The sequence below is a fragment of the Rattus norvegicus genome, chromosome 16, assembly GCF_036323735.1.
Source record: "Rattus norvegicus strain BN/NHsdMcwi chromosome 16, GRCr8, whole genome shotgun sequence".
Taxonomy (NCBI): Eukaryota; Metazoa; Chordata; class Mammalia; order Rodentia; family Muridae; genus Rattus; species Rattus norvegicus.
This window is the reverse complement of record NC_086034.1, coordinates 62,000,628-62,026,837: the sequence shown is the minus strand read 5'-3', so window position 1 is coordinate 62,026,837 and position 26,210 is coordinate 62,000,628. Positions and strand designations below refer to the sequence as shown.

Genomic DNA, 26,210 nt, shown 5'->3' with positions numbered 1-26,210 from the left:
CTCAAGGGACTTTGCTGTGACACTTTGTGCAGTCCTTAGCTTTAAGAAGAAAGACTAAGGGCTCAAATACAGGAAGCAGTTCCTGCGTGTGACTCTCTGGACCAATGTGCTGACTTTTTAAATAATGTTTCCAGAGCAAAGTGGCCATTTCAGAGTAGTGGAGAGAATTATGTACAAATTAAAAAATAAATGGCACAAACAACTGATTACCAAAAATCAATACAATTGTTGTCCATTTATTCTTTTTCAGCAAATGGTCAGTGTCAAGGTCAGAACTTTATAGTTACAATAACCATAAGGTATTCAATATAGAAAACATTTTTTTCTATTCCATGTTGCTCAAGACAGACTCACAGACTTCTAAGTATGCATTTTATTTCCAGAGTAGTAACCATTTTAGGAATTAAAATTTAGTGTTTTATGAAATCATTGATATATATGAAAGAGAAATCTGCATGAGAATATATTAAAATGCACTGCCAGCTCAGAATCTTTGTCCCTTGACATCTTAATGATGGTTCCCAGTATAGACCTTGTTAGAAATACTATTAAGCTTGTTTAAAATTTATCATGCCTCAATCCAAACACTGCGGACATCTGAGAGAAAGTGCTTTGTAAGTTCTAAGTAGACAGAAAAATATTTAGATAAAAGTTTATGTTCATTGTAGAAGGAAAATGCAGATAAATTGAATTTAGGGAAAAATCATACATTGGAAGGGAGTGACTTTTTATTATTAAACTAGAAGCCAGAAGATGCTTAGGAAAACATGTGCCACGTAGGAGGCCATTTTCAATTAAAAATTTTTTTTTGGTCAACATATACCTGAAATACAGTGAAATCTTCAAGGCTGTCTTTTCCCTTCTCTTAGACACAGTGAACAGTTGTCTAAAATAGAGGGATAACACATTTCCTTTCATCGTTCAAAGAAAAAACTTTAATATTAGGTTTGCGTTACATTTTGATGTGGGCCAATTCTCTCTGATTACTTTTAAATTATAGCTTTTCTATAATAATAAGCAGCTCAGTATCTTCTACGTGGGGCCAGCGACTTTGCCTTGGTAGCGGGACACACCACTATTAACGCTCTAAATTACAGTTTTCTTGACCCTGTCAACACAGGCTCATTATTCCGATTAAAATGAAGGGATGCTTCAAGTTCCTTCCGTTTGTGACACTCTAGGAACCCATAGAAAGAACATTCTCTTTCACTTCCTATATGTTAGTATAGGAACTGGACCTATACTACACTGGTCTAGTTAAAGAAATTACCGCTTGATGGGTAACTGAAAATGGAAAACGAATTAAATAGTATACCCTTTACAAGCAAATGGAGTCAAGATACAAGGAATATCTTTAAGGAAAAAGAGAAAATTAAAATCCCACCTACATAATGGCAAACACATGCTGTGAGAATAACTGCTGTGTACACAAGGGCTAGGTCTTGTGTTCCTCAATGTAGGTGCTGGTCAGCCATATTGATTCAGTCTTTCACTTTCTGTGTTAGGGAACCTGTCCACAGGACCTCCACGGTGAACAAGCTTCTGCTTTGCTTTTGTACTTCTGTGGGAAACATAGGCTTGCAGACCACATTCAGCCCACTACTAACATCCTTGTTTAAGTCACAAGTTCATTCTTATTTTGTCAACTCTTCTACCACTAGTTTCGAAAAAAGACTTTTTGCAGGGAGCTAAAGATGAAATCAAATCATAACTGCTTGTTAAACACATGGGCTATAAACTTATTATAAACCACAAACTTCCCACTTGGTGTGTGTCTCTAACAAGGGAGGGTAAAAATTAAGTCATTGCATTTCTGTTTTCTGAACATAGTCAACGGCCAGTGTTCATAACAGACATAGAACACACAGGTTTTCATATCCTGTCCACTGCACACTTAGTTATCCATCAGGAGAACACAGCATGCACAGACCTAGAGGAATCCGTGCTCTGTTCTTAATTTAAAATGTCTTTATTTACTCTAAGATGAAAATTGTAATTTTACATTTCTTGTCTGTTCCACTCTTATTAACATACCCTTGGGTGGCCTCCTCCAAGTGAGTGTAAAGAAAATTTCGCATTATGCATTATTCTCTTGGTCTTTGGATGTCTCACTGTGATAGACGTTTAAATTACAGGCTTAAATCTCTCCCAAGGTTAGAGTGAGCAACCATATTTCCAATGTGACCCTTAGGGGTTCAGGAGTGTATGAAATCGGGCAGGAATGGCTACCTCAGGGCATCCTATTTTGTGGTTAGTATATCTACTGACTACATTCAACCATCAAGCCAGTTTTCATGATCTGCATTTACTGTTCTGCTTCTAATCAATTACTATTGAATTGCTAGTGGGCAAACTAAACCTGAATGTAATGCCAGCACCTCTTGGTATTCAACTACTTTATAGACACCTAGATTTATTTTTTTAAATGAATTTTAAAAATACTTAGTTAAAAAACCTAACTTGGAAAAGCAGAAGCTGATTTGCTTCAGGTCAAGCCTTAGGTATCTTATCTCACCAGCATCTTCTATTCTCATGATACTGTAAATTAGCTGAAAAAAAGAACTTTAGTATTTAAAAGGCTTTGTTCATGGTTTCATGGTTTCAGTGAAACATCTGATTGTTTCCTGAGACTTTATGTCTGTTTTTTCTTTTTTAAATACTGATTTTCTTTTTTTTTTCTTTTCTTTTTTCGGAGTTGGGGACCGAACCCAGGGCCTTGCGCTTGCTAGGCAAATGCTCTACCACTGAGCTAAATCCCAAACCCCAAATACTGATTTTCTTGAGAACAATTAGAATAGCCCAGAGAAAGTGCCATCCCCTAGTCGTACACGAACAAAATCTAGGATCTGGCTGTGCTTTAATGACATGTCTATTCATGTCTGTGAACACAGGTCTCTTAGCAACAGAGCGACTACATATGAGAAGCTGAAGCACGGAAAGATTGAATGATGTACCACATTGCCAAGTTGTATTTGGAATGGGACTCTCCAGACATATTTATGCTTTCTATCCTGAATTATGCTGAACCATGGAATTATTAAACTGGTGCTTCAGTGTCTAACATTGCATGAGATTCCAATATCGATTCTATTGACTGTTGCAATATACTTTATGACCAAAGTTAGTTATTTACTCGTTATATTACCGTAAACAAGATGTAAACTTCTCTAAGCTAAGATCATCTATAAGTCTGGCAAAAATATAAAAGTCCTGGGAAAGAGGAGTTACAGACTAAAAACTCAATTGGCACATGCAAGAGGGCTGAAGGAAATGATGATAAAGTTACATAGGGGATGTTGTCATATGGAGGGTCTACCTCTGTTCTCTCAAAGGTTTTTCGTCCTTTAGTTATTCCCAGACATTTCAGCATACTCTCGAATCTGTAACTAGATCAATTTAGTAGAGCAATTAAAACATCACTGTTGATACTAATGATAATAACAGGCAAATGGTGTTTACTCTCTGTCAGACTCTGCTTTAATGAGGTGTCTATTCATGTATGTGAACACACGGACCCTTCTCAGTAGCCGAGCGACCCTATATTATATGTATGAAAAGCACAGCACAGAAAGATTAAGTGATATGCCACATCACCAAGTTGTAAGTGACAGGAACCCAGGCAGCTTGGCCTCAACATCTGCTGCTTTAATTACTGTGTTCCACATCTGGCCCTGGAGCAAGGAAGCTGCTAAATCTTCCCAGGGATCACGTGGTCCTCCAGAATTTTCTGGATGAAAAACTATGTGCTGGTGTATGTAGATGGTGCAAGTTCAGGCTACACTAGCATTTGGCTGACTGGAAAGCCATAATAATTTTGCAAATTCTTCTTTTATTGACAGCCAGATTTTCACCTCAATTTTTCAATGAAAAATTATGCTAGCTCTACCCTCTGTACCTACTCAATTACATTTTACGACTCTTTTAATATTCATAAGAATCTCATAAAGGGAAGACAATTGTCCCTAAATTCAGAGACATATATAAATCACAGAGTTTGAATCACATCCCTGATTTAGGTTGGACCTGTTCCCTTATCATGACTTACTTTCTTGGCAAGAAGATTCAAGCTTAGACTAAGCTATTCATTTTCTAGAGCAAATAGTAATGCTAATTCAACATTTCTAAAACCTCTCGGTTAATTTTAAATGCACATAAAATGCAATAAAACCTTTTGAAGTTTTCACTGGCTTAAGAAATGGAACCTGAAATCCAAGAGGTTCATTAATTCCTTGATTCATTCCTAAGCTAATATAAAACTAGAGCAAGAAGAGAAAAAGAGGAAAGATGCATGGTTTCTATTTGTTTAGTTACTTCTAATTGTACCTAAGAAAATTCCCCAGCTTATCTCAGAGATGTTGTGGACAGCGAAGGGTGTTGTTCTTTCTAGGCTCACAAGCCAGAAGACAAGCAGATCCTCTTGGCACCATTGTGTCTGGTGCCCAGGTAACAGTGGCAGGGTTCTGCTACATGGGTTACGTAACTTCTTTTTCAACTCCTGTGGATATTGGCACTTTTTTCCCAGGGAGGCAGCCAAAAGATCTGGTGGCTTTCTTTGGTATTAGAAGATTAATAAATTAGTCTTGGTTTATAGTAACAGAAATCCACGAGGAGGAAACACAATCAGCATCCCTATTACCATCACGTGTAGTGTGCTGTTGGCTCTGAAGCAACCATTCATCCCCTGAAATAACACCATACAAGTGTTTTAATTCTCGGTCCAATAAAAGCTGATGTCGAATAAATGGGAACTTATTAATGACCACATTAATAAAGAGCACAAGCTGGCAGTTTGGCCCACTCGTTAGATCAGAGGCCTATAACAAATTATAGCTAGGTTTTTTTTTGATTCTACTCATAAGTAGAAACTGTCAGATCTAATTGCTTCCTTTCAGAATACATAGTTACATGTATGCATGCATAGACATATATAACATTTTCCCCAATAATATCTGGCAGCAAAGTTTTCACTTTATGCATAGTTATTATGTAGTTATTATACTATATTATATTTATAATAATTATATTATATAATTATTATAAAGAAACTTGCTGGGGTCTGAAACATTCTAAATATGTTTTCCTTCCTCTTTCTGTTTCTTTCCCTGCCATCCTCATCACACATACCCTTCTCTCTCTTCGTACAATGTCTCCTCTATCCACTTCCTCTTCTTTCTTGCTACGCTTTCTACCATTCAGTGACAGCCTTGTATGTTAGCAAGCAGAAGACCTGCTTGACTTTTACTCAGGGATTTAGGAAACATGAGGGCCTCTAGTGTGTGGCTGCTGCTGGTGTTCCCAGTTTATACATCCTTCCCGTACCATCCCTAGCTTCCTCAAAGTGACATTAGCCAGAAACACCATGGAATTCCTAGCCTAGTGGCCTTACGACCTGCATAACTGTGTGCTTCTCTTTCAGCGTATGTCTTAATTAGCTATAAATATAGCCATGAACTTTTATTGTAATATACACGCACACATACATAGATGCATACGTATATAAGCTTCAAAGTAGAATAAGCTTCATGTACATAAATATGCACATATATATACACGAAGTTGGTATATGTATGCTATAATTATATATATGTATATACATATATATGCTAAAGTAAATGGATTTTGCATTTCCACCTTATTCATTCTTCTGCAGAGGCAAGTAGCCATATTCTAAATAATATTAACATTTCACACATTGTCATGTGATTAGTAAGCTTTGGTCACTACGTTTTAACTTGAGATGAACTGTATCTTTCTTTCCCTGCTTCCCTCAGGCCCTGTGTAGAAGGGAGACTGTGGTATAAAGTGTAGGCTATTTGGTCGATGATTTGCTGCATCTGACTTAACGCTAGTCCACTGTTGGTTCATGTAATTATTTAGGGCTTTGGAACAAGATCTCTCTGTGTAGTCTCCTGAGGTTGGCTTAAAAAGTTGATCTATGATTTTCCTGCCTCGGTCTCCCAAGGACCCCCAGAGAAAATATGTGACATAGAGTCTGGCTGTTTCATTTATTTTCTTCAGGCCTTTTTTTATTATGTGAGCACTTCAACACTAATATAATTTTTCTGAAAAAATCATTCTAGCCATAAGAAATTCACCTGACCTCACATTTCTGGGCAGGTTCTAAGGTCTGGGTAGATGCTGCAAACATAAGGGTGAGTATCTACCCCAAATGAGCCCACTCCGTGGTAAGCAATGGTGAATTAGAAGAAAATTCAGTGAATTTGCCCATCATATGTTATATGCAAAACTATAAGAAGGATATACGTATTATGTTAAGAAAGAATCGCTATATGGTTGTGGAGACAATGGAACATCTAACTCCAGCAAATTATTAGAAATTAGGAGCTGTTTCGTCATTGAAAAAGATTCCAGGTCTGAAAACATATGCATGAGGAACACACAGATCAAACAAATTTACTGTGTATTTAGGAAAATACACATACACACACACACATATACACACACATATACACACATACACACATACACACATACACACACATACACACAAACACACACATACACATACACATATACACACATATACACACATACACATACGTACACACATACACACGACACACACGACACACATGACACATATATTTATGTGACAACAATCAATAGAAAAAGAGGCCATGAGTTTCAAAGGTAGCACGGGGAGAGGGTATATTGAAAAATGTGAAGGAAAGGGGAAAAGGAGCAAACAATATAATTATATCATAATATACAAATATTTTAAAAGACTCCAAGGGATTTGAGTACGTTGAGTGTGAGTTTACCAGAGTCTTATGCTTAGCCTGAGAGAGATGCAGCCTATGAGGGCTGGCTGTGGGCATCAGAGGACCTGGTATAGAATGACATGTTATTTCTCTCTCTCTGCTCTGTCATTAGTGGAATCAGCTTCATGCTCTTGTCTCCTTGGTAAACTTCTGCTGGCGATCACCATGCCTTTGTGTTGACATGGAATCCTATCTCAGCCTTCTGAAAATTAATGTCTAATTTTGTTTGTGAATGAAGAGCTTTTATGAAATGGACCAGTGTTTCTTTTACTGTCCCACTTTGGCTTACCCTGTTTTATTTTCCCTCTCAACCCCCTCTCCCTTATCTGTTTTCATCTACTCTCTTTTCCTTTTGGTTCTTTCACTCTCCTGTGTTCAACGACAGCCTTGTATGTTAGCAAACCAAAGCCGTAATTGAACTTTCCCTAGGGATTTAAGGGACCATATGTTATATAGCATTAGGAACTCTGTGCTATGGCTGTAGATGATGTAACTTTGTTCATACATCTACACTAAATATTGATTCTTCATGGAGCTCACCTGGCTGTATTTGGCATCATTGTCATGTACTTCTTTTCACAAGTGTAGTTGCTCTTACCATCAAATGTACGATGAGTCAAAACATTTGAACCCCAACTATCTGCAAATATATTTGACTTTCTAGTCGCTTATTTGCACAAAGTCACTTGATGGTCTAACAGCCCCACAATATACAAAACCAGCTGGACTCAATGGGTGAAGGATTCTCACAGGAATATTTCATTCATCTGAATGCAATGTCTTTTCATTATCAATTGTAATCCTTGACTTAGAGTACATGGAGGGTTTTAAGTCACAAAAACTAATGGAATGCAACCTGATCAACAGAACTGTCCTTCAAGCCAGCATGATGTTAGTGTAAAATCATACTGTTACTATGATTTTTGTCTCCTGGATACCCTTCCTTGTCCTTTGTCCATTGAAATAAAATTCATTCATACATATCAATCCTTGCCCTGGTCTTCCTATCATTCATCTCGTCACCTTGGCTTGCACTATGGTTTAACCATCTTTGTGGTTATAATTGTTTCCTCAATTTTTCCATTTCTTTCAATTTGTGCGGCTACCCTCATATCTTAGTCCGTCCCATAACTTGCATAATTCACTGTTCTCTTTCCATCACTTGTCGGTCCCTGTGACATTTACATTACTGAAAATATCTCATAGGGGCATGCAGGAGACAGGGGAAAGCAAGAATGAGTTTTGAGAAATGGATATGCTTTGGCTAACTTTATTACAAAGAGAATAATAACATAATGTTTCATTTTTACAAATTTAAACTAATTTGTATATCAAATTTTAACTAAATGTTTACAACATGGTATATGTAGTGTGTTTTGCTCTTGGATAGATTTTTCTATAAGAAATACTGTGGCATTTGATCAATACCACTTTAATATATGGCATGGTTTTTTGACATGGAAATGTGGGATGTAGTACAAAGTACCACACATCTATGTAGAATGCAGTGGAACATGTATTTAAGCTGTTATTCTGTTTACAATGCACTGCGATGTACTGTACTCTATTAATTGTTAGGTGATAGTCCTTGATATGTCTGTGGTTATCTCTCAATATTCCTATTCTTTCTTGATAATAGAAAGTTTTAGGTACACATATTTTCCATAGCACAGATTCTAATTCTCAGCCCCCTGATAGCATCGTAACTAAATTGTAGCCTACAAAGTCCAAGACAATATGAGTTTGTTTTGTAGATTCTTCTGTATATAGAAGTATAGTGATCCTTTGTTATTTCCCTGTCCATATGATTTGAATAGGATGTAGATTCAAGAGAAGGAAGAAGATTGATAAAAGAAGCCTGGAGAATACAGAGCCAATACATTTGTCCAGACCTGCTGATACCCAGCTATCATGGACAAGTGAAAGGGATTGTCTAAGCTTTCTTTGTGTTGACTTTCAGTGACCCTGGTGAAGCCCAATCTCTCAGTGTTAGAGGTTGAAAAATTAGATCCCATAATTAGTTTGTATTTTTGTTCTTCATCTTTTATGTCTGTATATGTATGTGAATATGTCTGTGTTCACTTAGGTTCATATGTCTGTACATATATGCACACATATGTGTGAGAAAGTGTATGTAAGTTTGAGATCATTTGCAGGCATTCTCAGAGGTCATTTTTGAGCTACTATCCACTTTCTTATTTAAATTAATTTTACATTTTTGTATATATGAATGTGTGTGTGTGTGTGTGTGTGTGTGTGTGTGTGTGTGTGTCTATCACATAGGTGTACCAGGGCCCACGTAGCACAGTCAGAGGACAACTTGTAGGAGTTGATTTTCTCTTTCTGCCACATAGGACAGGAGCATACACCTCAGCTTGTTGGACTTTTCCTACCTAGCCATTTTGCCAGTTTCTACCTTACTGTTTTTAGAGAAGATGTTTTACAGGCTTGGAGTTCAGTGAGTATGCTAGGCTGACTAGCTCTGAGTCCCTATGAGCTGCCAGTTTGCCTACCCCAGCACTGAGAGAATACACCCAGGTTTCTAGGGATGGAACCCAGGTCCACATGCTTCTGCAATAACCACTTTATCGACTGACCTACCTCCCCAGCTCGACTCTTTTTAAGACCTGGTATCTCTGTAGCCCAGGCTGTCTCAGAACTCATAATGTAGCCCAAAGCAGTCTTTCTGCTTCAGTCTACAAAGTGTTGAGATTAAAGGCATAAGTCATCATACACACCAAGAATCCCAAAGCCAAGACTTATTTGTTTCTGCATTGAGGGAGTTTCTTGGAAGTGGGTACTGGTGTCATTGTAAAGTTGTTATTTTTGCAATACTTTCTGGAGTTTATCCTGTCGTGTAGTATATGTAGTTTATGTCTCATCTAAGTGTGCTAATTAAAAACACATTCATACATTTCTTTAACTATAATAGTATTCAAAAGCTTGGCAGATATTTAAATGTTCTTTACAGGAGATGGAAGTTGGGACTCTTTAATTAGTAAACCACCATCAATGACAAATCACACTAGTTTTTCCAAAACCTCCAACCTCAAGCCTTTCCCTCCTCTTTTCCATCTTCACATATCTTCTGGTTTAAGAGACCACTTCTTAGGCTGTCTCCTGCCTCCAGATGTCTGTGGAATGTGTCTCTGAGAACTGCCTTGAAGGAGCTGCCTCAGCCCAGGGATTCACAGAGACCATAAGGGCACTCGTCCTATGCCACACGGCCATGTTGCCCACTCACTAATGTCAGCTTACAATTCCCTTGCTTTTGCTTTGCTTTTCGTGGTTTTAGTTTCAATTCCATGAACTATTTTAACCTATCTAGGCTCAAAACCATATTATTAGCTCAAAAGCTCATTGGTTGGGTATGCTACACACACAGTCTTCTGTAAGGGAGACTCCTTAGAAATACATATTTGTGTCTCTCCTGGATTGTCACAACTATTATGGGACAAAAAAAGTCATGTAAAATAAGTGACTTCCAAACTTTATGGGTCTCCAAGAGAGACTATCTAGATACAGAGCACACTGTTTAAAGGAGTGTTCAGGCAACATGTTCAGGAGATCACCCATTTGTTTGTTTTGCTTTATTCCTTGAGACAGGATCTTATTACAATAAGATACCTCCATAGTTATAGTATAATTGAAGCTACCTTCATATTTCTGCATCCTGCATGAGCCTCCCGAGTGGGGAGGGGCTTTCAGGCCTGTACTGTCATCCCCTGCAGATGAAAGAATCTTGTCCTGTCTGTTTTACTGTTTTATTTTGTTCATTTTATTTCAGTCTTAGGACATTGATTATATCCCAATGAAAGAAAAAAAATCTATGCTTGAAAATTCCATGAAGAACTCGGTATTCTTATTTTGGCATTTAGTTAAAGAGTTGATTAAAGTCCTCGACCTTCAGATTGTCTCACAGCCTACTTCCCGTTTCCAACGTCTCTTCTCATTTTAGTCCATGACTAAGAAATAGTTTTAAGTAGACAGATGGCTTAGCAAACTCTGGTATCTGGCACCTAACATTGTGTAGACATGAAAACATGGCTCCCATGTGTCTCTGAAGACACCGTTCTCAGCAAACCCACTGGCACAGATTTCGAATCTCAGTTATCAAGAAGGCTCAGCAGAAAGATTGCAAGTTGGAGGCTGCCTGGAAGCAACAGTGATTTCCAGGTCAGCCCAAGACACTCAGAGAGACTTGTCTCAAAACAAAAAGGTAACAAAGAAAAACAGGAAAAAGGTTGGGAGTATAGCCCAGGTATAGGGTGCTTGCCTGACATAACCTCCCCGCCGACTTCTCTCTTTTAAACTAGCATCACTTAGCACTGAGATTTACAACTCAAGTTTCAATTAAAATTCTTATTGCCATTTTGAGAACCTATAAACACATGCTTTCATTTTCACAAGAGAATAATTACAGTGTACATGCATAACCTATTTCAAATATTTATATTTATAATACTATTTCATTTTTGCACGTTATCGTGTTCCTTGCACTTTAAATTCATCACTTATGAGAAATATAGAGACTACAAAGTGAAATTTTTCTCTTTTTTATCTCTTGAATTCCATTCTAATATCTGATGCCACCTTCTACCTGGCTAGAAGACAGTCAGCAAATTCTATTCAGTTACAGAGTTTATCTTCTGTTTATAGTGTGGAGTTTGCATAATAATGGCACCCATAGACTCATGAATTTGAATGCTCAGTTACCAAGGAGTGACAGTATTTGAAAGGATTGGGGAGATTAGGAGATGAGGCCTCCTTGGAGGGAGAATGTCACTGAGGTTGGGCTATGACATATCAAAAACCTAAGCCAAACCCATTCTCTCTCTCTCTCTCTCTCTCTCTCTCTCTCTCTCTCTCTCTCTCTCTCTCTCTCTCTCTCTCTCTCTGCCTCAGTGATTTCTAGGTCAGCCCATGACAGCTCAGAAAGACTTGTCTCAAAATAAAAAGTTAAAAAAGAAAAAAAGGAAAAAGGTTGGGAGTATAACCCACTATAATGTTAGTCTAATATCAGGATGTAACTCTCAGCTACTGCTGCAAGGCATGCTTTTATGCCACCATGCTCCCCCACCATGATGATAATTTACTGAACCACTGAAATTGTAAGCAAGCTGCTATTAAATGCTTTCTTTCATAAGCGTTAATTTGGTCATATAACTCTTTACAGCAATAGAATGGTGACTAAGACAGAATTGGTATGGTGGACTGGGGTATTGCTGGGACAGTCCTGATCCTGTCCCTTGTTGGTGGGATGTGGACTTTGAGACTTTGGACTAGAAAAATCAGTTGGCATTTTGAGTGGGGCTTAATGGGCCACTCCAAAAGGAGCAAGGAGAGGGGTAGAGAGGGCACTGTGGACAGTGGGATCCCAACAGAACAAGTTTCAGAGCCTAGGTCATTCTTCTTGTGATATTTTGGCAAGGAGTGTGGATGCTTTTTGTTCTTGTCCTAAAAATCTGCCTGAGGCTAAATTGAAGTGTTTTAGATTAATGAGGTTGACAGAGTAGATTTCAAGGCAGTCTAGTATTGACCGTGTCTGTGGTTGTTAGTAATCACTCACATGCAGATCTATACTAAAAAGGAGCAAGCTGGACAAAGAGAAATATGAAATGTTCAGTTTGAGGAGAAAAGGAAGCAAAAAGTTCACTGGAATAAAAGGAATGGTAATCTTGGGGCAAGACCTCCTCTGTTAAGCTCCCAATTTGTGAAGAAGAATTAAAGAAAAGCTTAAGCACTGAAGGAAACCATTGACAACAGAAAGTTGATACAAATATAATTGGCTAGAGGGCCAAATTCTGGTTCCATCGAACAGCAGAATTTAGCAAATTCGATATGTGGTTCTGGCCTCAAAGTCAACAGTACAAGAAATAGGTTGTGGAATTTTTCTCCAAGGCTAAGAAAAACCACTGAGACTAGGAGTATGTCAGAGGTATCTCCTCACAGAGGCCCAGAGAGGCTGTTGCACAAAGCTATGAAGTTGAAGCTTGAGTTTATGGGAGACTCCAGGATGCTGGAGATGCCAGAGCCTTGGAATACCTGTCAAAGAGAATGCAGACCCAGGTACGAAACGAGCCTGGGGAGGAAAGTGTGTTGCCGCCAACAAGATGAAAGCCGTTGGCTATCTGAAGAGTGCTTTGACATCGCACACAGAGATGTAGAGTTCGGAGTTTATCTTGCTGGTTTGTTTGTTTGTTTTGGTTTCGCTTCAGTCCAGTATCTTCTCATGATGCCCCCTTTCTTCCTTTCTGGAATGGTAATGTATATTCTGTGCCATTGTTGGTTGGAAACGTATGATATCCTTTTTCATTTTTATTTGGCAGGGGCTGCAGTTAAGAGATTGCCATGAATCTCAGAGGAGACTTTGAACTTTGGAATTTTAAGGTATTGAGACTGTTAAAGACTATGGGAACTTTTGAAGTTGAACTAAACATTTTTTGCAGTGTGATATGTTATAAGCATATAACAGGGAGCCAGGGAGTGGTGGTTTGAATAAGAATGGCCCTCCTAGGCTCACAGATTTCAATGTTTAGTCAGTCAGCAGGGAATGGCATTATTTGGAAGGATTAGAAGAATTAGGAGGTGTGTCCTTGTTGGGGGAAATTCGTCACTGGGGATGGACTTTAAGGTTTTAAAAGCCTATGCCCCAGGTTCTCTCTCTCTGCCTATGGATCTGGATTAACTCTCAGCCACTGCTCTAGTGTCTGCTGGTCTGACGGCCTGTTTCTTCCATGATGCTGGTGGACTAAATCTCTGAAACTATAAGCAAGCTCAAAATGAAATGCTTTCTTTCATAAGAATTGCCTTAGTTGTGATGTTTCTTCACAGAACTAGAACAATGACTAAAATAAAAACATAATTTCTAAATAATACCAACATTTTTCACTCAAACCAGAATATGCTAACTTACTAATTTGCCCCCATTTTCTTCCAGATGAACAATAATATTGATATCTTTTAAGATAAGTACCGTGATTTTCACTTTATTGTGTGTACATGTGTATATGGGCATGTGTATGCATGCATGTGGGTATATGTATGCACATGTGTGTATGTGTGTACATATATGTGCATGTATATGTCTGTGTGTGTATATGTGCATATATGTGTATATGTGTGTATGTATGTGTGTGCATGTATGTGTGTGTGTATGTGTGTATACACTTGTATCTATGTATTCTTGGTATGCATATGAATGTCAGGGCATACATATGTGTTGAGATGAGGCCAGAGGTTTATACTGAGTGCTTTCCTCTGTCACTCTCCATCTTTTATTTTGTCTTTTAACTTCAACTTTATTTTGTGTATGAGTGCTTTGCCTGCATGTATGTATGTGTACCAAGTACATGTTTGGTGTCCAAGGAGTTTGAAAAAGCATTGGTTCCACTGGAACTAGAGTTAGGGATGGTTATAAGACACCATGTGGGATGCTGGGAATTGAACCCAGGCTCCCTGAACAAAAGCATTCATTCAGTGCTCTTAACCATTGAGCAATCTCTCCAGCCACAACTCCCCATCTTAGTTTTTGAGACAGGTTATCTCATTGACCCTGGAACTTACCCTTTCGCTAGACCAGCTGGCCAGCAAGCTCCCACTGTCTCTGGACCTAGAATGCTGGGGTTACAGGGATGCCTTGCCACACTCAGATTTTTATGTGTGTTCTGTGAAATCAAATTTGATTCTTCCTGCCTGTATAGCAAGTACTTTGCTGACTGAGTTATCCTGAAAGCCCCTACATCGAAGTCCTTAATGACTGCTTAGCTTCCTATACAATTTGTAATAGTTAAATATATGTTGATCAAAATTAGGCTGTTTCTTTTAGTTTTCAGTTACACAAAACAATGAATATTTCTGTATATGTTGTTGTATGCATATGACTGATTATTTTGCTACAATTTGAGCTAATTTTCAATTTATAGTTATTTAACATTCATTAGTAACTGATAAAACAAAAGTTATTACCCATTTTAATACTAATTATTTATACTGTAACCACCTTCTCAATAGGCATGCCAAAGGTTGTAATGTCAAAGCAAGTATTTCAACCAATAATCTGGCAACACTTTGGGGTGTTGAAACACTTAAAATAGAAAATTTAAATTAGAATTTGCAAATGAGATATAGCTATGGCTTCCCAAGTGCAGCCGTTAGCAGTACGTTGGAGAGCAGATTCCTTCCTGCATTCTTCATATTGATATCAACGTCCAACCATGAGCATATGTTGCAGGAATGTTTAATGTGTCTGTAGGCAGTTGGGCCAGATTTGTCTTATTTTAGGGAGCTATGTCATAAATCAGTTAATATTTCCTTGTGTCCTTATTGCATTCTTTTCAACAGATTGGATAGGATGTATGGAAATTTCTGGAAATGTGACCCAAGCATTCCAATCATAATAACTTCATGGGGCACTGACATTTGAATACAACATACAGAAGGAAGAAAGTTTTTGCCAGAAGCATAGAATATTCTGTTGGGATTTAGTCTGAGCATGTTGACTTTTGCCGTACACTCTTTGAGTTCATTTTGCGTCGCTGAAATGACTACATTCGGTTTAATGATCTAGTTTGTTAAAATAACCACAGTGTTTGGAAATAAGAAGTAATTGGAAAGGTTCCCCCCCTCAAGCAGTGCATGAATGGCCACCGTGAAATAGAAGTAAGAATAGCTATCTTCTGTTTCACAAAGTTCTCTTCAGAGTTTCTTCCATGGCCACAGAAGAGTGACCAGAGAAGAAACTAGCCAGCCCTTAGAGTAACATCCGTTCATGTAGTACTGTGTCGTCAGAAAATAAATGGAAAGGAAGCCTGAAATCATGAATAAGAGCTCAGTGCTAACCCACAGTCATGTAGGGCCACCCTGTACTTTCTTTCTCTTCCTCAGGGGAATCTGTAGAATAATTCAAAGGGCTTGGTATAAAATAATTATATTATGTACGCCGCCCCTTTCAAGGCAAAGACATAATGGTGCCTCTGCTCATCGTAGATGTACGAGTGTGACATTTAAAGTAATATTAGCACATGCAAAGCGTTGTCTTTCCATATTGAGAGTGTTATTTTGAATTAAGATTTATATTATTCTCAATTACATGTACATGTGTTTATCTGCATGCGGGGCTCGTACACACAAGTGCAGGGGCCCACAGAGGCAGGGGGCATTCGTGGGGTCTCCTGGAGGAAGAATTATAGGCAGCTGTGAACCATTCCACATGGGTGCCGAGAACTGAACTCTGGTCCTTTGGAAGAGAAGTACATGCCCCTAACCTCTGAGCCATCCCGCTAGTCTTAAGTTGATTTTGTTTTTGTTTTAAATATGTGGCTGCCAATGACTAAACATGCTCTTTGAAAGGAACGGAAAACAAGCCCATGCAAGTGAGACAGATTAAATACACTGCTGTTTTTCTTATAAAAATTACATGTCCCTTTTCAGAAGGCCATGAACTACAGGGTGATGCTGTTGGTGAGTATTAAATTCCAAGGAAAGTGAGCCATGTTGAGTGCTATCGTAACACACTTTTTTTTTGTTTTTTTTTTTGTTTTTGTTTTTATTTTTTTCCGGAGCTGGGGACCGAACCCAGGGCCTTGCGCTTCCTAGGTAAGCGCTCTACCACTGAGCTAAATCCCCAGCCCCTGTAACACACTTTTAAAGAGCCACAAACTATCTCAATGTTGGTAGTGAAACTGTAAGATTATTGTATGTCAACTCTCACTTAGTTTCAGGGTTTTATCAAGAGAACGGCCTTTAAATTGTACTTGCTACATGACAGGGTAAAGACAACAAAACATCTGTGCATCCTTTTCAGCCCAAGCACATTCATGAGTTATGAAAAGAAAGATATTTACAACATTTCAAGGAACCAGATGATCTGCGTGTGAGGCTTACCTTTCTCTTGCGCAGTCTGACTTGATTGTCTCCGGTCTCCTGGGTGGTCACTGGGCCCCTTACGTGTAAACACTGCATGACACCTTCCTGACTGACCCTGAGAGGGCTTTTGTTTTGATATTCTGAGAACCCACTCCTCTCCAGGTCATTTTCTGCTGACATTCCACCAGGGCAGGAAGGAGGCCGCAGAAGGCAGCTTCCGCAATCTGCTTTTAATAATGGCAGCCCTCTGTCTGTATAAGGAGCCACTAAGAAGTCTTCTTCTACTACATGGTGCAGATTCTTTTCCTGGTCATCGTTAGGGAAGTCAGGTTTCCTGTGTTGTTGAGCGATTACTGCAGAATCAAGCAGTTGTGTCTCAGGTGTGACATCTTTCACGAGTACCAAAGAATCAAGCAGTTGTGTCTTAGGAGTGATGTCATCTTTCGCATTCAAAGACTGGAATGTATTTACTTTGGCCACCTCATTTGTTTCACTTGCACTTGTACTCTTACAATGCTCCAGGCTTTTACTTATAGTGTCGCCATCTTTCCTTTCTTCACCTCCTTCTGCTGCAGATATCTCAGCTTCACCAGCCATCGTCCAGGTGTTGTGAGAATCTTGGCTACTTTGCATGGTGGACAGTGTCTTCCTGAAGGAGCCTGCTCCTTTGACACTCTCGTGGCTGTCCCTTTCATGTCTTTGTGGAGGTAAAATCTGTGAGTCATTGATAAGGTGCAGATCGGAGTCAGTATCTTCATCAGAAATGTGCACTAGTGTTTCTGTGCTGGCCTCGAGCGATAGAAACCGCTCTTCTCCTTCCTGGCTGTCACTTTCATCCACTTCCGGTGAAATGTGACCCATTGGCCTCCCAGGAGAGTCTCTTGTCTCTGACCCACGACAGCAGTCTGGTAGAGAGGCATGCTTCTCTTTATGGTCCACATTTAAGGTTTCATCTTTCTCCATCCTTACCTCCAGGCTGTCGGATGCCAGTCTGTGGTGACATGCTATGTCATACTCATCAGAATTAAAAGGCTGTTCGCTCTGCTGGGTCACATGCTCTTCCCAGCTCCTCTTTCTGAGAGCTACAGACATGTCATCATAGTTTAACGGCAGACAAGGAGATGCATTCCATAGGACACTCAAAGGGATGGACGTCGGGGAGAGAAGATTCTGAATTCATGGGTCAAGGAAGAGAGTGCAATCTGCCATGTTGTCATCTGTGGAAAAATTGAAAATATGCTGTTATAGATACATTTCCAACATAACTGTATTTCATGGCAAAGAATCTAATCTGTGCTGTGAAGCTGAGGTAAGAAATTTGCTGAATAGCCTAAACGGTTTTATTTCTTAGAGGCAGTCTAATAGTAGAGAAAAATTTGCATTTAGTATTTTTAGTAAAAGTTTATCAGTACTTACAAAACCAATTGGACTGGTTTATTAATGAAGAAAGAAATAAGTACCCAAAATATTTTAAGCTCCGTTAAGAAAATATTTGGATTGCGGTGCTTAATAAAATTCACTGGAAAAACGAACTTGTTGCTCTGGCTCTGTGTGCTTTCCTGATTTACTTTTGTGAACAAAAGCCATTAAGGAAATTGATTTGCTGCTTGGTTTGTATTGAAACAAAGGCCATCAGGGAACCAGTCTTGCAAAACTTGAGCAATGGAGAAGAATGTGAAATGCATTAGTGTGTAAAACAACTCATACCAGACCCAGTGACCAGGATGTCCCTACCCCAAGGAGTGACAAGGAAACAGAGCAATACAGTGTAGTTCATATTAACTCACAATTTATGGATAAGAAAGCATGGTGTATTCCATTATAAGGCTTTAGAACAGATACTCTATCCATACATGTATTTTCTGCTATCACTAATATCATCGCAGTATCATCAATTCCTAAAATAGTGTGTAAATGTTCAAAACAATAGATCTAGAATGTGAGCGAATGTTTAAATTAGGTAAAGCATCTACGACCTAGGCTCAAGTAACCAAGGGAGTTCATTGTCTCCATAGAATTGTGATATTTGAATTGTCATCATCTTTCCTCTTGTCTTTCCTGTATATGAACTCGAACACCATGAAGGAATTCAAGTGTACCAAAAAGGAGATGTGAGCATCCTCAGAAATTAGGGCCTGTTTTCAAATGTTCAAGTCTCATTTTCTTTCTTTGTAAGGATGTTAGTAGATTCGCGCTAGGATTTGGACCATATGAATTTAAGCAAGTAACAAAATCACAGGTAAGATAAGTAAGGTCAGAATATAAGGACTCTCCAGGTCTCTATCCTTCTACCTTGAATTATTTAAACCAGTTAAAGCAAACAAGTTCTATCCATGTTAAAGTCAGCCTTCGAAAATTGACTAACCCAAACATCAGTCTACAGCAAAAACGAATTACTAGACTGTGAATGAAAACTCCCATTGAAAGAGCAGACATTTTTCAGTTTCTGCTCTGCACGGGAACTGCCAGCATATAATGTTGCTCTTAGCCATAAACCAGATTAACTGCTGGGCTGGCTTCAATCCCATCTTTTGAAAAGGACTCTGACTCCCCACCAAAAATGTCAAGTTATTCCTGCTAAGCACATGCTCGAAAGGTAAATAGTCCCACCCTATAAAGACGAGTGGAATGGAGCTTCTCTAGCGTTTTGGTACCCAGGTCAGACCAAATATCCTTCTTTCTGGATACATTCTGGTTCTTTCAGCGTTCTGTGGCCATCTTTGAAATTGGCCATCACATTTTCCATGTTGGCATTCACCTTGCACTGAGAAGAAAAATATAAAGCTTCTGAATTCCATGCATAAGTCATTATAGTGTGGGAGGCTCTGGAAAGTGGGAAAAATGCTGAGATGCAAGCCATTTCTGCTTTCATGGGCAAATTGGGGTTGTAATAGGGTGGTTCTGCCTTAGATGCTTTCTTTTCTTTATTTTTATCCAGTGTAGAAGGAGCAGGCCAACTTAAGAAATGCCAAGTGGTATTACTGTGTCATTCCTAAGCCCCATTTATGTTTAGGTTGAGCCTGAACTCTGGCTTTACTTCTTTCTCTAAGGAGAAAACCAGTTCTCTGAGCTCCTCAGAAACTTTGAGCTAAATCTGAAAAATCAATACACGGGTGTCTTTTTCTCCTAAGAGCTTCATGGTTTTAACTTATTTTACTCAACCAGGGCAAGTAGGTAAGCATTCTTCTCATGTTGAAGGATGGTGGTCCAACACATTCCAAGATGATTTAACAGCACAGAGAAATTACAAATTAGTTAGGCTCAACTGCCCTCATTTCGGAGTCAGGCTTTTTGGGGCATTTAAAAATCATTTTTATGCCCATATTCTGTCCATTTTTAGGAAAAAAAAACATTTCCTATTAATCATTCTTATGATCATCATTAGAGTTTTAATCCCTGTTCCATAGTCTGTGGCCAGATGGGTGTCAACACATCTCCATCATCTTTCTACACACATTTTTAATTCTTGGTTAAACCTTCCACTGAAAACCTGAGAAATTATTAGTAAACAGAAACATTGCGATATTGGCACTGCATCCGAGCATACGAGGCTGATTTTCTAAGTCATTCTAATTGACGGAAATTCGGGCTATAAGATGTATTCTTTCTAAAAGGCCTGACTTTCCCTAAGGGATTCTGTATCAAGCTGTCATTTTTTTTTTTGGTTCTTTTTTTCGGAGCTGGGGACCGAACCCAGGGCCTTGCACTTCCTAGGCAAGCGCTCTACCACTGAGCTAAATCCCCAGCCCTCAAGCTGTCATATTTAAAATTATCTTTTACTACACATGGACAGACACATGGCTCCAGCTGCATATGTAGCAGAGGATGGTCTTGTTGGGCACCAATGGGAGGAGAAGTCCTTGGTCCTGCCAGTGCAGGGGAATGTGTGGGGAAGGAGGAGGTGGTTAGGGAGGGGGATACCCTCATAGAAGAAGGGGAGGGGGATGGGATAGGGTGCTTGTGGGCGGGAAACTGGGAAAGGGAATAACATTTGAAATATAAGTAAAAAAAATCCAATAAAAAATAAAATTATCTTTCGATCTACAGACCACAATTCTACATATTTCTGTTTTATTTTTCCCCTGATCCTTTCATGCAGTTTTATTAAATAATGAGCTCAGCTTCTGTGGATTCAGAAGGTCTGGGAAAATGTAGGTCATTTCTAGGGTGTTGGTTTTATGAAGTGAATTTCCATGTGGATTTTTACTTCTGAAATGCATACATTAAAACACCACTGTGTTCATGTCACTGGAGACTCTAGGCACCTCTAGTCGCAGAGATGTCCTAGTAAATCTCTGTGAAATGCGTAAAGACACTTTTTGTGGTATTAGTGGATAGGATGTGTAGACAGAAAGTGATTTAAAATTTATTGTTGGCATAACTTTGAACTACTATTCATTCACATAAGCATCTCATGGCACAAAATACGCATTTCAGAATCAAACACCACTGAACGTTGTAGTATCTAAAAATGGGAAGTGGAGAGAGTCTAGTTGGAGAACGACCGGCTATTCTGTCGTATTTGCCGTACAGTAAACACTGTGGATTACACTTACTTTTGAAATATGCGTACCACTTATTATAGTTTACTCTGTTAATTAAAAGAAATTTCATTGACTATTGTCAACTCTGCATCACTCAAGAAGGCATAAGCAAAGACCTGTGGCTAGATCAATGTGTGGTAATATCCGGTAGACAGTAGTACAGGCATAATCACTATTAAAAGCCCATTCACTATCTAAGGAATATTAGATATTGTGCTGAACACGAAGGATAGAGATGTAAATATTGTATTCTGTGTTTCTGTATTCATTGTATCTTTTGATTTTATGAAAGATACTCATAAATAAAAAAGTACCATCATTGATAAATATGAATACTGTGAAAATTTTCACATCAGTTGGGAGCCTCATCCTCTTGCCCATCCCCCTTTCCTTCTCTCTCTTCTTTTTTTAATAGAAAGTGATGTTGAGTGTGGAGGATGTGCTAGAGAATTCCCCACAGAGTGGAATGTTTCTTGGATCTTTTGTTTTGCCTCTTCAACAACTAAGTCTAATGGAAAGTTTGCCCTACTTGATAGAAGAAATCTTCCTTCTGTTTCCAGAGACTTATTATTATAGGATATTTGGGGGGATAGATATTGGGGGATAGACTCAATAACAAATGCTAGACCATTATTTTAATTTTAAAAATCCCTTAGTCCAGAAAGAAATGTCAATCCTCTGGAGCATTTCATAAAAATTGAAGGGGATCCTTTCTTCAAAGAAAAATGAGTGAACCAAGTCCATCATACGCATCTGTGAGTGGTATATAATAAAGTCAATTGCTTTGTGTGCTACCTTTTAAAGATTAAAAATTAAGTGTGTGCATGCCTATGTGTGCATGTGTATGTGCATGTGTGTGTGTGTGTGTGTGTGTGTGTGTGTGTGTGTGTGTGTAAGTGCCCACAATGGTCAGAGGACTTAGATTCCACTGGGGCCACAGGTAAATATGAGTCACCTAATATGGGTGCTTGGCATCAAAGTTGGGTACTCTGAAAGAGTGCTACCTACTTTTAACTCCTGAGTTTCCTCTCCAATCCTCTATTTGCTAATTTTAAAATCAGACAACCTCCTAGGAGTAATGATCAAGTCTTTAGGGCAAAGAGAATCATGGGCTGCGCATTACAACCAAAGAATAAAAGTTGGCTATCAGAAGCATCACTACAAAATTTCAGAACATAGGAGAGGAAACAAAGATACTTAGTGCTTTCATAGAAATAGAAGATTATATTTTAGAAATTCTGAATGGAGATGGTGATAGATTTCTCAGAATTAACGCCAGAGATAAGATGGCATACAAACATGGCATTAAAATCATGCTTAAGAATGTGTTTCTGCTCTAAAACATATTTTTGGAATGGACCAGAGAGGCAGACAGGCAAGAAGAAGGCCAAGAATTCAGTGTGCAACAGAATTTCTGATGGAAATTCATAGAGTGAGTTTCTGTAAGAGATATAGCTAAGAAAAACATCTTTAAAAGGAAATACAATATGTACACTGAGAACATACAGCAATGAGAGGTAATTTGGGTGGAAGAATTATTAATAGCAAGAATTACAGAGAACATTAGAGGAATCAGTTGTCAACTGTATGAAAAGCAATTTTATACAAAAGGAAATACAGCTCATGGTACCTGCATAATGGTATATATTGTTTATACAGTAAAATAATCAATACTGTTGCAAGGAATTGGAATAGCCATTTTCAAATCATGGGGTTTTGTGAACCCCATACTGGCATTGCTATTTGGTCCAAGAATCTATGCTGAGGTGGATCATGGACCCTCATAGAGAACCTGACACCATTATTCTGATAAATGGCTATAGTATTAAACTGATTTATTACTATTTTAAAAGATTCTCAACGCTCATCCCTAACTGCTCACACATAAGAGTTAAGAGAGCAAACAGCAATTGGTCTTGGCTCAAAGAATAAAAGCTAAAGACTGTGATGTCCTCAGGCCTAAATGGGACATCTATGTCTCACATTCCTCCCTGACAAGGCCCAGAGGTCATCAGAGAAGAAGAGGTTGAATAATTTCGAGAGGCACAGTGGCGGACAGCTATAAGGAAACAGTGTTTTCCAGACACACCCGGACACTTGGACATATGAATCTCTAGCATCTGTGGCAGCGAGCACGCTTTTGCAAGCTCAAACCAGACACAGTTCCAGCACGGAGGGTGGAGGTGAGATTGTAGTCACGTTTGTGAACAGTCCGTGCTCCCTGCAGACTTACCCAAATCAAATTAGAAAAGTCAGTAGGCACCTGTTTGGAAACAGACCTAATTGCACTGTAAATCAGCCCTTTCAGTGCACACTGACCAATGTCAGTAAGTCATTGCTTTAGCACAACGAGCTAGTGTGGAGCACAGGGATTTATTTATTATTTATTTACAAACATGTCGATGCATAAATTATCCAGATTCTGACTTTTGGGACACATGCTCAGTGACAAAATGAAGAGGAATGCTTTTCAGGACCAAACCGAAATAATTTAAAAATGTTTATGTGCATAGAGAACTCACAAGCAGATATGATTTTTTTTCTTAAGTCCTTTCTGTGAGTACGCAAGCAGCAAAAGAAATACGATACCTCTAAACAGAATTTCTAGGATTCTCACAAGACAGCCAACTTCTAGGGGAAAAAATGAGTGCTTTCCCCATAGATTTTTGTGTCACCGAATCCAAGATAGAGAATGGTAGAAGTGGGTTGTAGGCGAGAGAAAATGTCAATATAGAATTCAGGAAACTTATGTCCAAATAACGGTATAAAGCTTGTTCTCTCTTTAGCAACAGTTTACGTCTTAATCTCTCATTGAAACATCACCTACATCCTTTCACACATAAATAATTATTATTTTAAAATTATCTCATTGGGTTAAAATTAGATCACTTCCTCCTCTTTCCCCTTCCTAGCTCCTCCCTCACATCCCTCCCTATGCCCTGCAACTCTCAGGTTAATGGCCTGTATTTCTTTGATGCTATTTATTATGTGTCTGCCCATAAATACAGACCTGCTGAGTCCGTACTAGTTGTTTGCGTATATATATTTTCAAGGCTGACCACTCTGCCTAAGAAAAGGATAAGGGGAATCAGCCCTGGGAGAGGTTCACTGCCCTCTTCCCAGCAGTTATAACATCGCAGAGAACCCCAACTGGACACAGTGCAGAGGTCAACAGATGCACTATGTCACAGCCACTGCATCTATGACTCAGAGAACATCACCGAAGAGGGGCTAGACAGGTTCAAAGACTCGGAGTACCAGAGACTGTTAAACAGCCTTTCCTAGAAATGGCTGCATAAATGATATTGGAAGAACAATAATATCAACCTATATGCTACCATAAAGGGGAGAAATGTCATGGGGTCGCTCATGCGGGCAAATGTTCACATTTCTTCTGCAGAGTGTATTCACTGTGCATCGTTAGTTGTTAGTAAGAAACATCGACTCCTGTTAAGATTCTTTATTGGTAAATTGCTCCATAAAGTTAAAAATAGGATACATGAAATAGCTTCTATGTCTCCATGTTGGGAGATCCTCAAAAAATTTAGGTTCAGTGTAAATTATAAAATAAGCCACCTATGACAGGTTTAAACAGCCCACCACTGTTTCCAAGAGATGTTTTTTCTTGGCTGTTAATTTTGGTTTTTGGAAGGAAAATGAAATAGGCAGCAAAATGAAAACTAGCTCTTCAGTGGTGACTTATTTAATGCATACCTTGGAGCTTCTCCTAGATTTGGAAAGGCTTTTCGCATCCTTTGCTCTTAGAATAGAATTACTCCAGGAACTAGGGAAGTTTCAAAAGTAACCCTTTCGATCGTCTAGGAGTCTACTCACGGGAAAAGAACAGGCTGTTGTAACATGGCAAGCTATTATTTTGGAAATGCCCTGTTTTTACCTCCCTGCTCCTGAGCAGGGTCTAATTTCCTTGTAGGGAGGAGTTGAGACCTGGTAACACCTACCTCACACCCACTTTACAGCTCAGGGAAGCCATCTTTGTAGACTCTCCCAACATGTGTCCTAAGCATCTCACACATAATTTGAGGAAATCTTGAAACACTTTATGGTCTTTTACTTGCTATCAGGAAGATAGTTCCAGGAGCATGTGGCTTCTAAGAGAGCCCAGAATTAACAGGAGGAACAGAATGCCTTGTGGCGACAGCACTTCCTAGACCCTAGCCATTTTTGTAGCTTTCTGTAGATTTCCCTCCCGACGTAAATGTTTCAAAGCACACAGTGCCTGAGTGGAGTTTTCAAAGTAAACTTCTGAGTGGATGGTAACTTTACATGACTCCTTCCTCTAGAACAGTGGTTCTCAATCGTTCTAATGCTACTAGCCTTTCATACAGTCCATGATGTGTAGAGCCCCAACCATAACTTCATAACTGTAATTTTCCTAACACTATGGTTCATAATGTAAATATCTGTGTTTTCTGATGGCCTTTGGCTATTCCTGTGAAAGGGTCTTTTGACCTTCCCAGGGGATAGCAGCCTACAGGTTGAGAACTGCTGTTCTAAAATATCGTACAATTAGTGTCTTCACTCTGAACTTGTCTCAGGTGGAAATTTTCATGTAATGAAGAAGAACTTTAGAGTTAAGCTTTGTGCTGGACACTTACTCCTCCTCACCTTTAGCTAATGTACACGAGTGACACATGGTTTTGCCTCTTTATAAAAAGATATTTCTGTCCAACAAGGAACATGTGCTATAAGGCTTTATCATCATCATAGTGAGATGTGGCTTTGCTTTAAGTGGTCACTTTATTTTTAGCTCGGTTATCATTTCTAGGAATTCTCTTGCAGTAGAAATAGCCATCACTCGGTGTGAATGCGAGATACGGTGCATGAGGCACCATTGACACAGGTGCTTAGATAACCAGGTGACTTTAGAAAACTGAACTGCGAGCTGTTCCTTAGGCAAAAGCATGGCCTTCACTGAAATCAAGAAGAAATTCTTTGAATTTCCCTCCTTCCATCAGCTCACTATCCTGTCAGGGGCCAAGACTTTAGATTTCAACCT

At 39.0% G+C, this 26,210-nt stretch overlaps 1 protein-coding gene across 6 annotated transcripts in view; it reads right to left on the bottom strand.

Annotated features, from left to right (window-relative positions):
* Positions 1-26,210, bottom strand: part of Dlc1 (DLC1 Rho GTPase activating protein) — a 420,643-nt gene that overhangs the window by 347,982 nt on the left and 46,451 nt on the right. For all 6 annotated transcript variants that reach the window (XM_039094797.2, XM_063275674.1, XM_063275672.1 and 3 more), the window contains exon 2: positions 16,668-17,866. In XM_039094797.2, coding sequence (XP_038950725.1) covers positions 16,668-17,741 — 1,074 coding nt within the window. In that variant the 5' untranslated portion in view covers positions 17,742-17,866. The remainder of the gene's footprint in view (positions 1-16,667; positions 17,867-26,210) is intronic.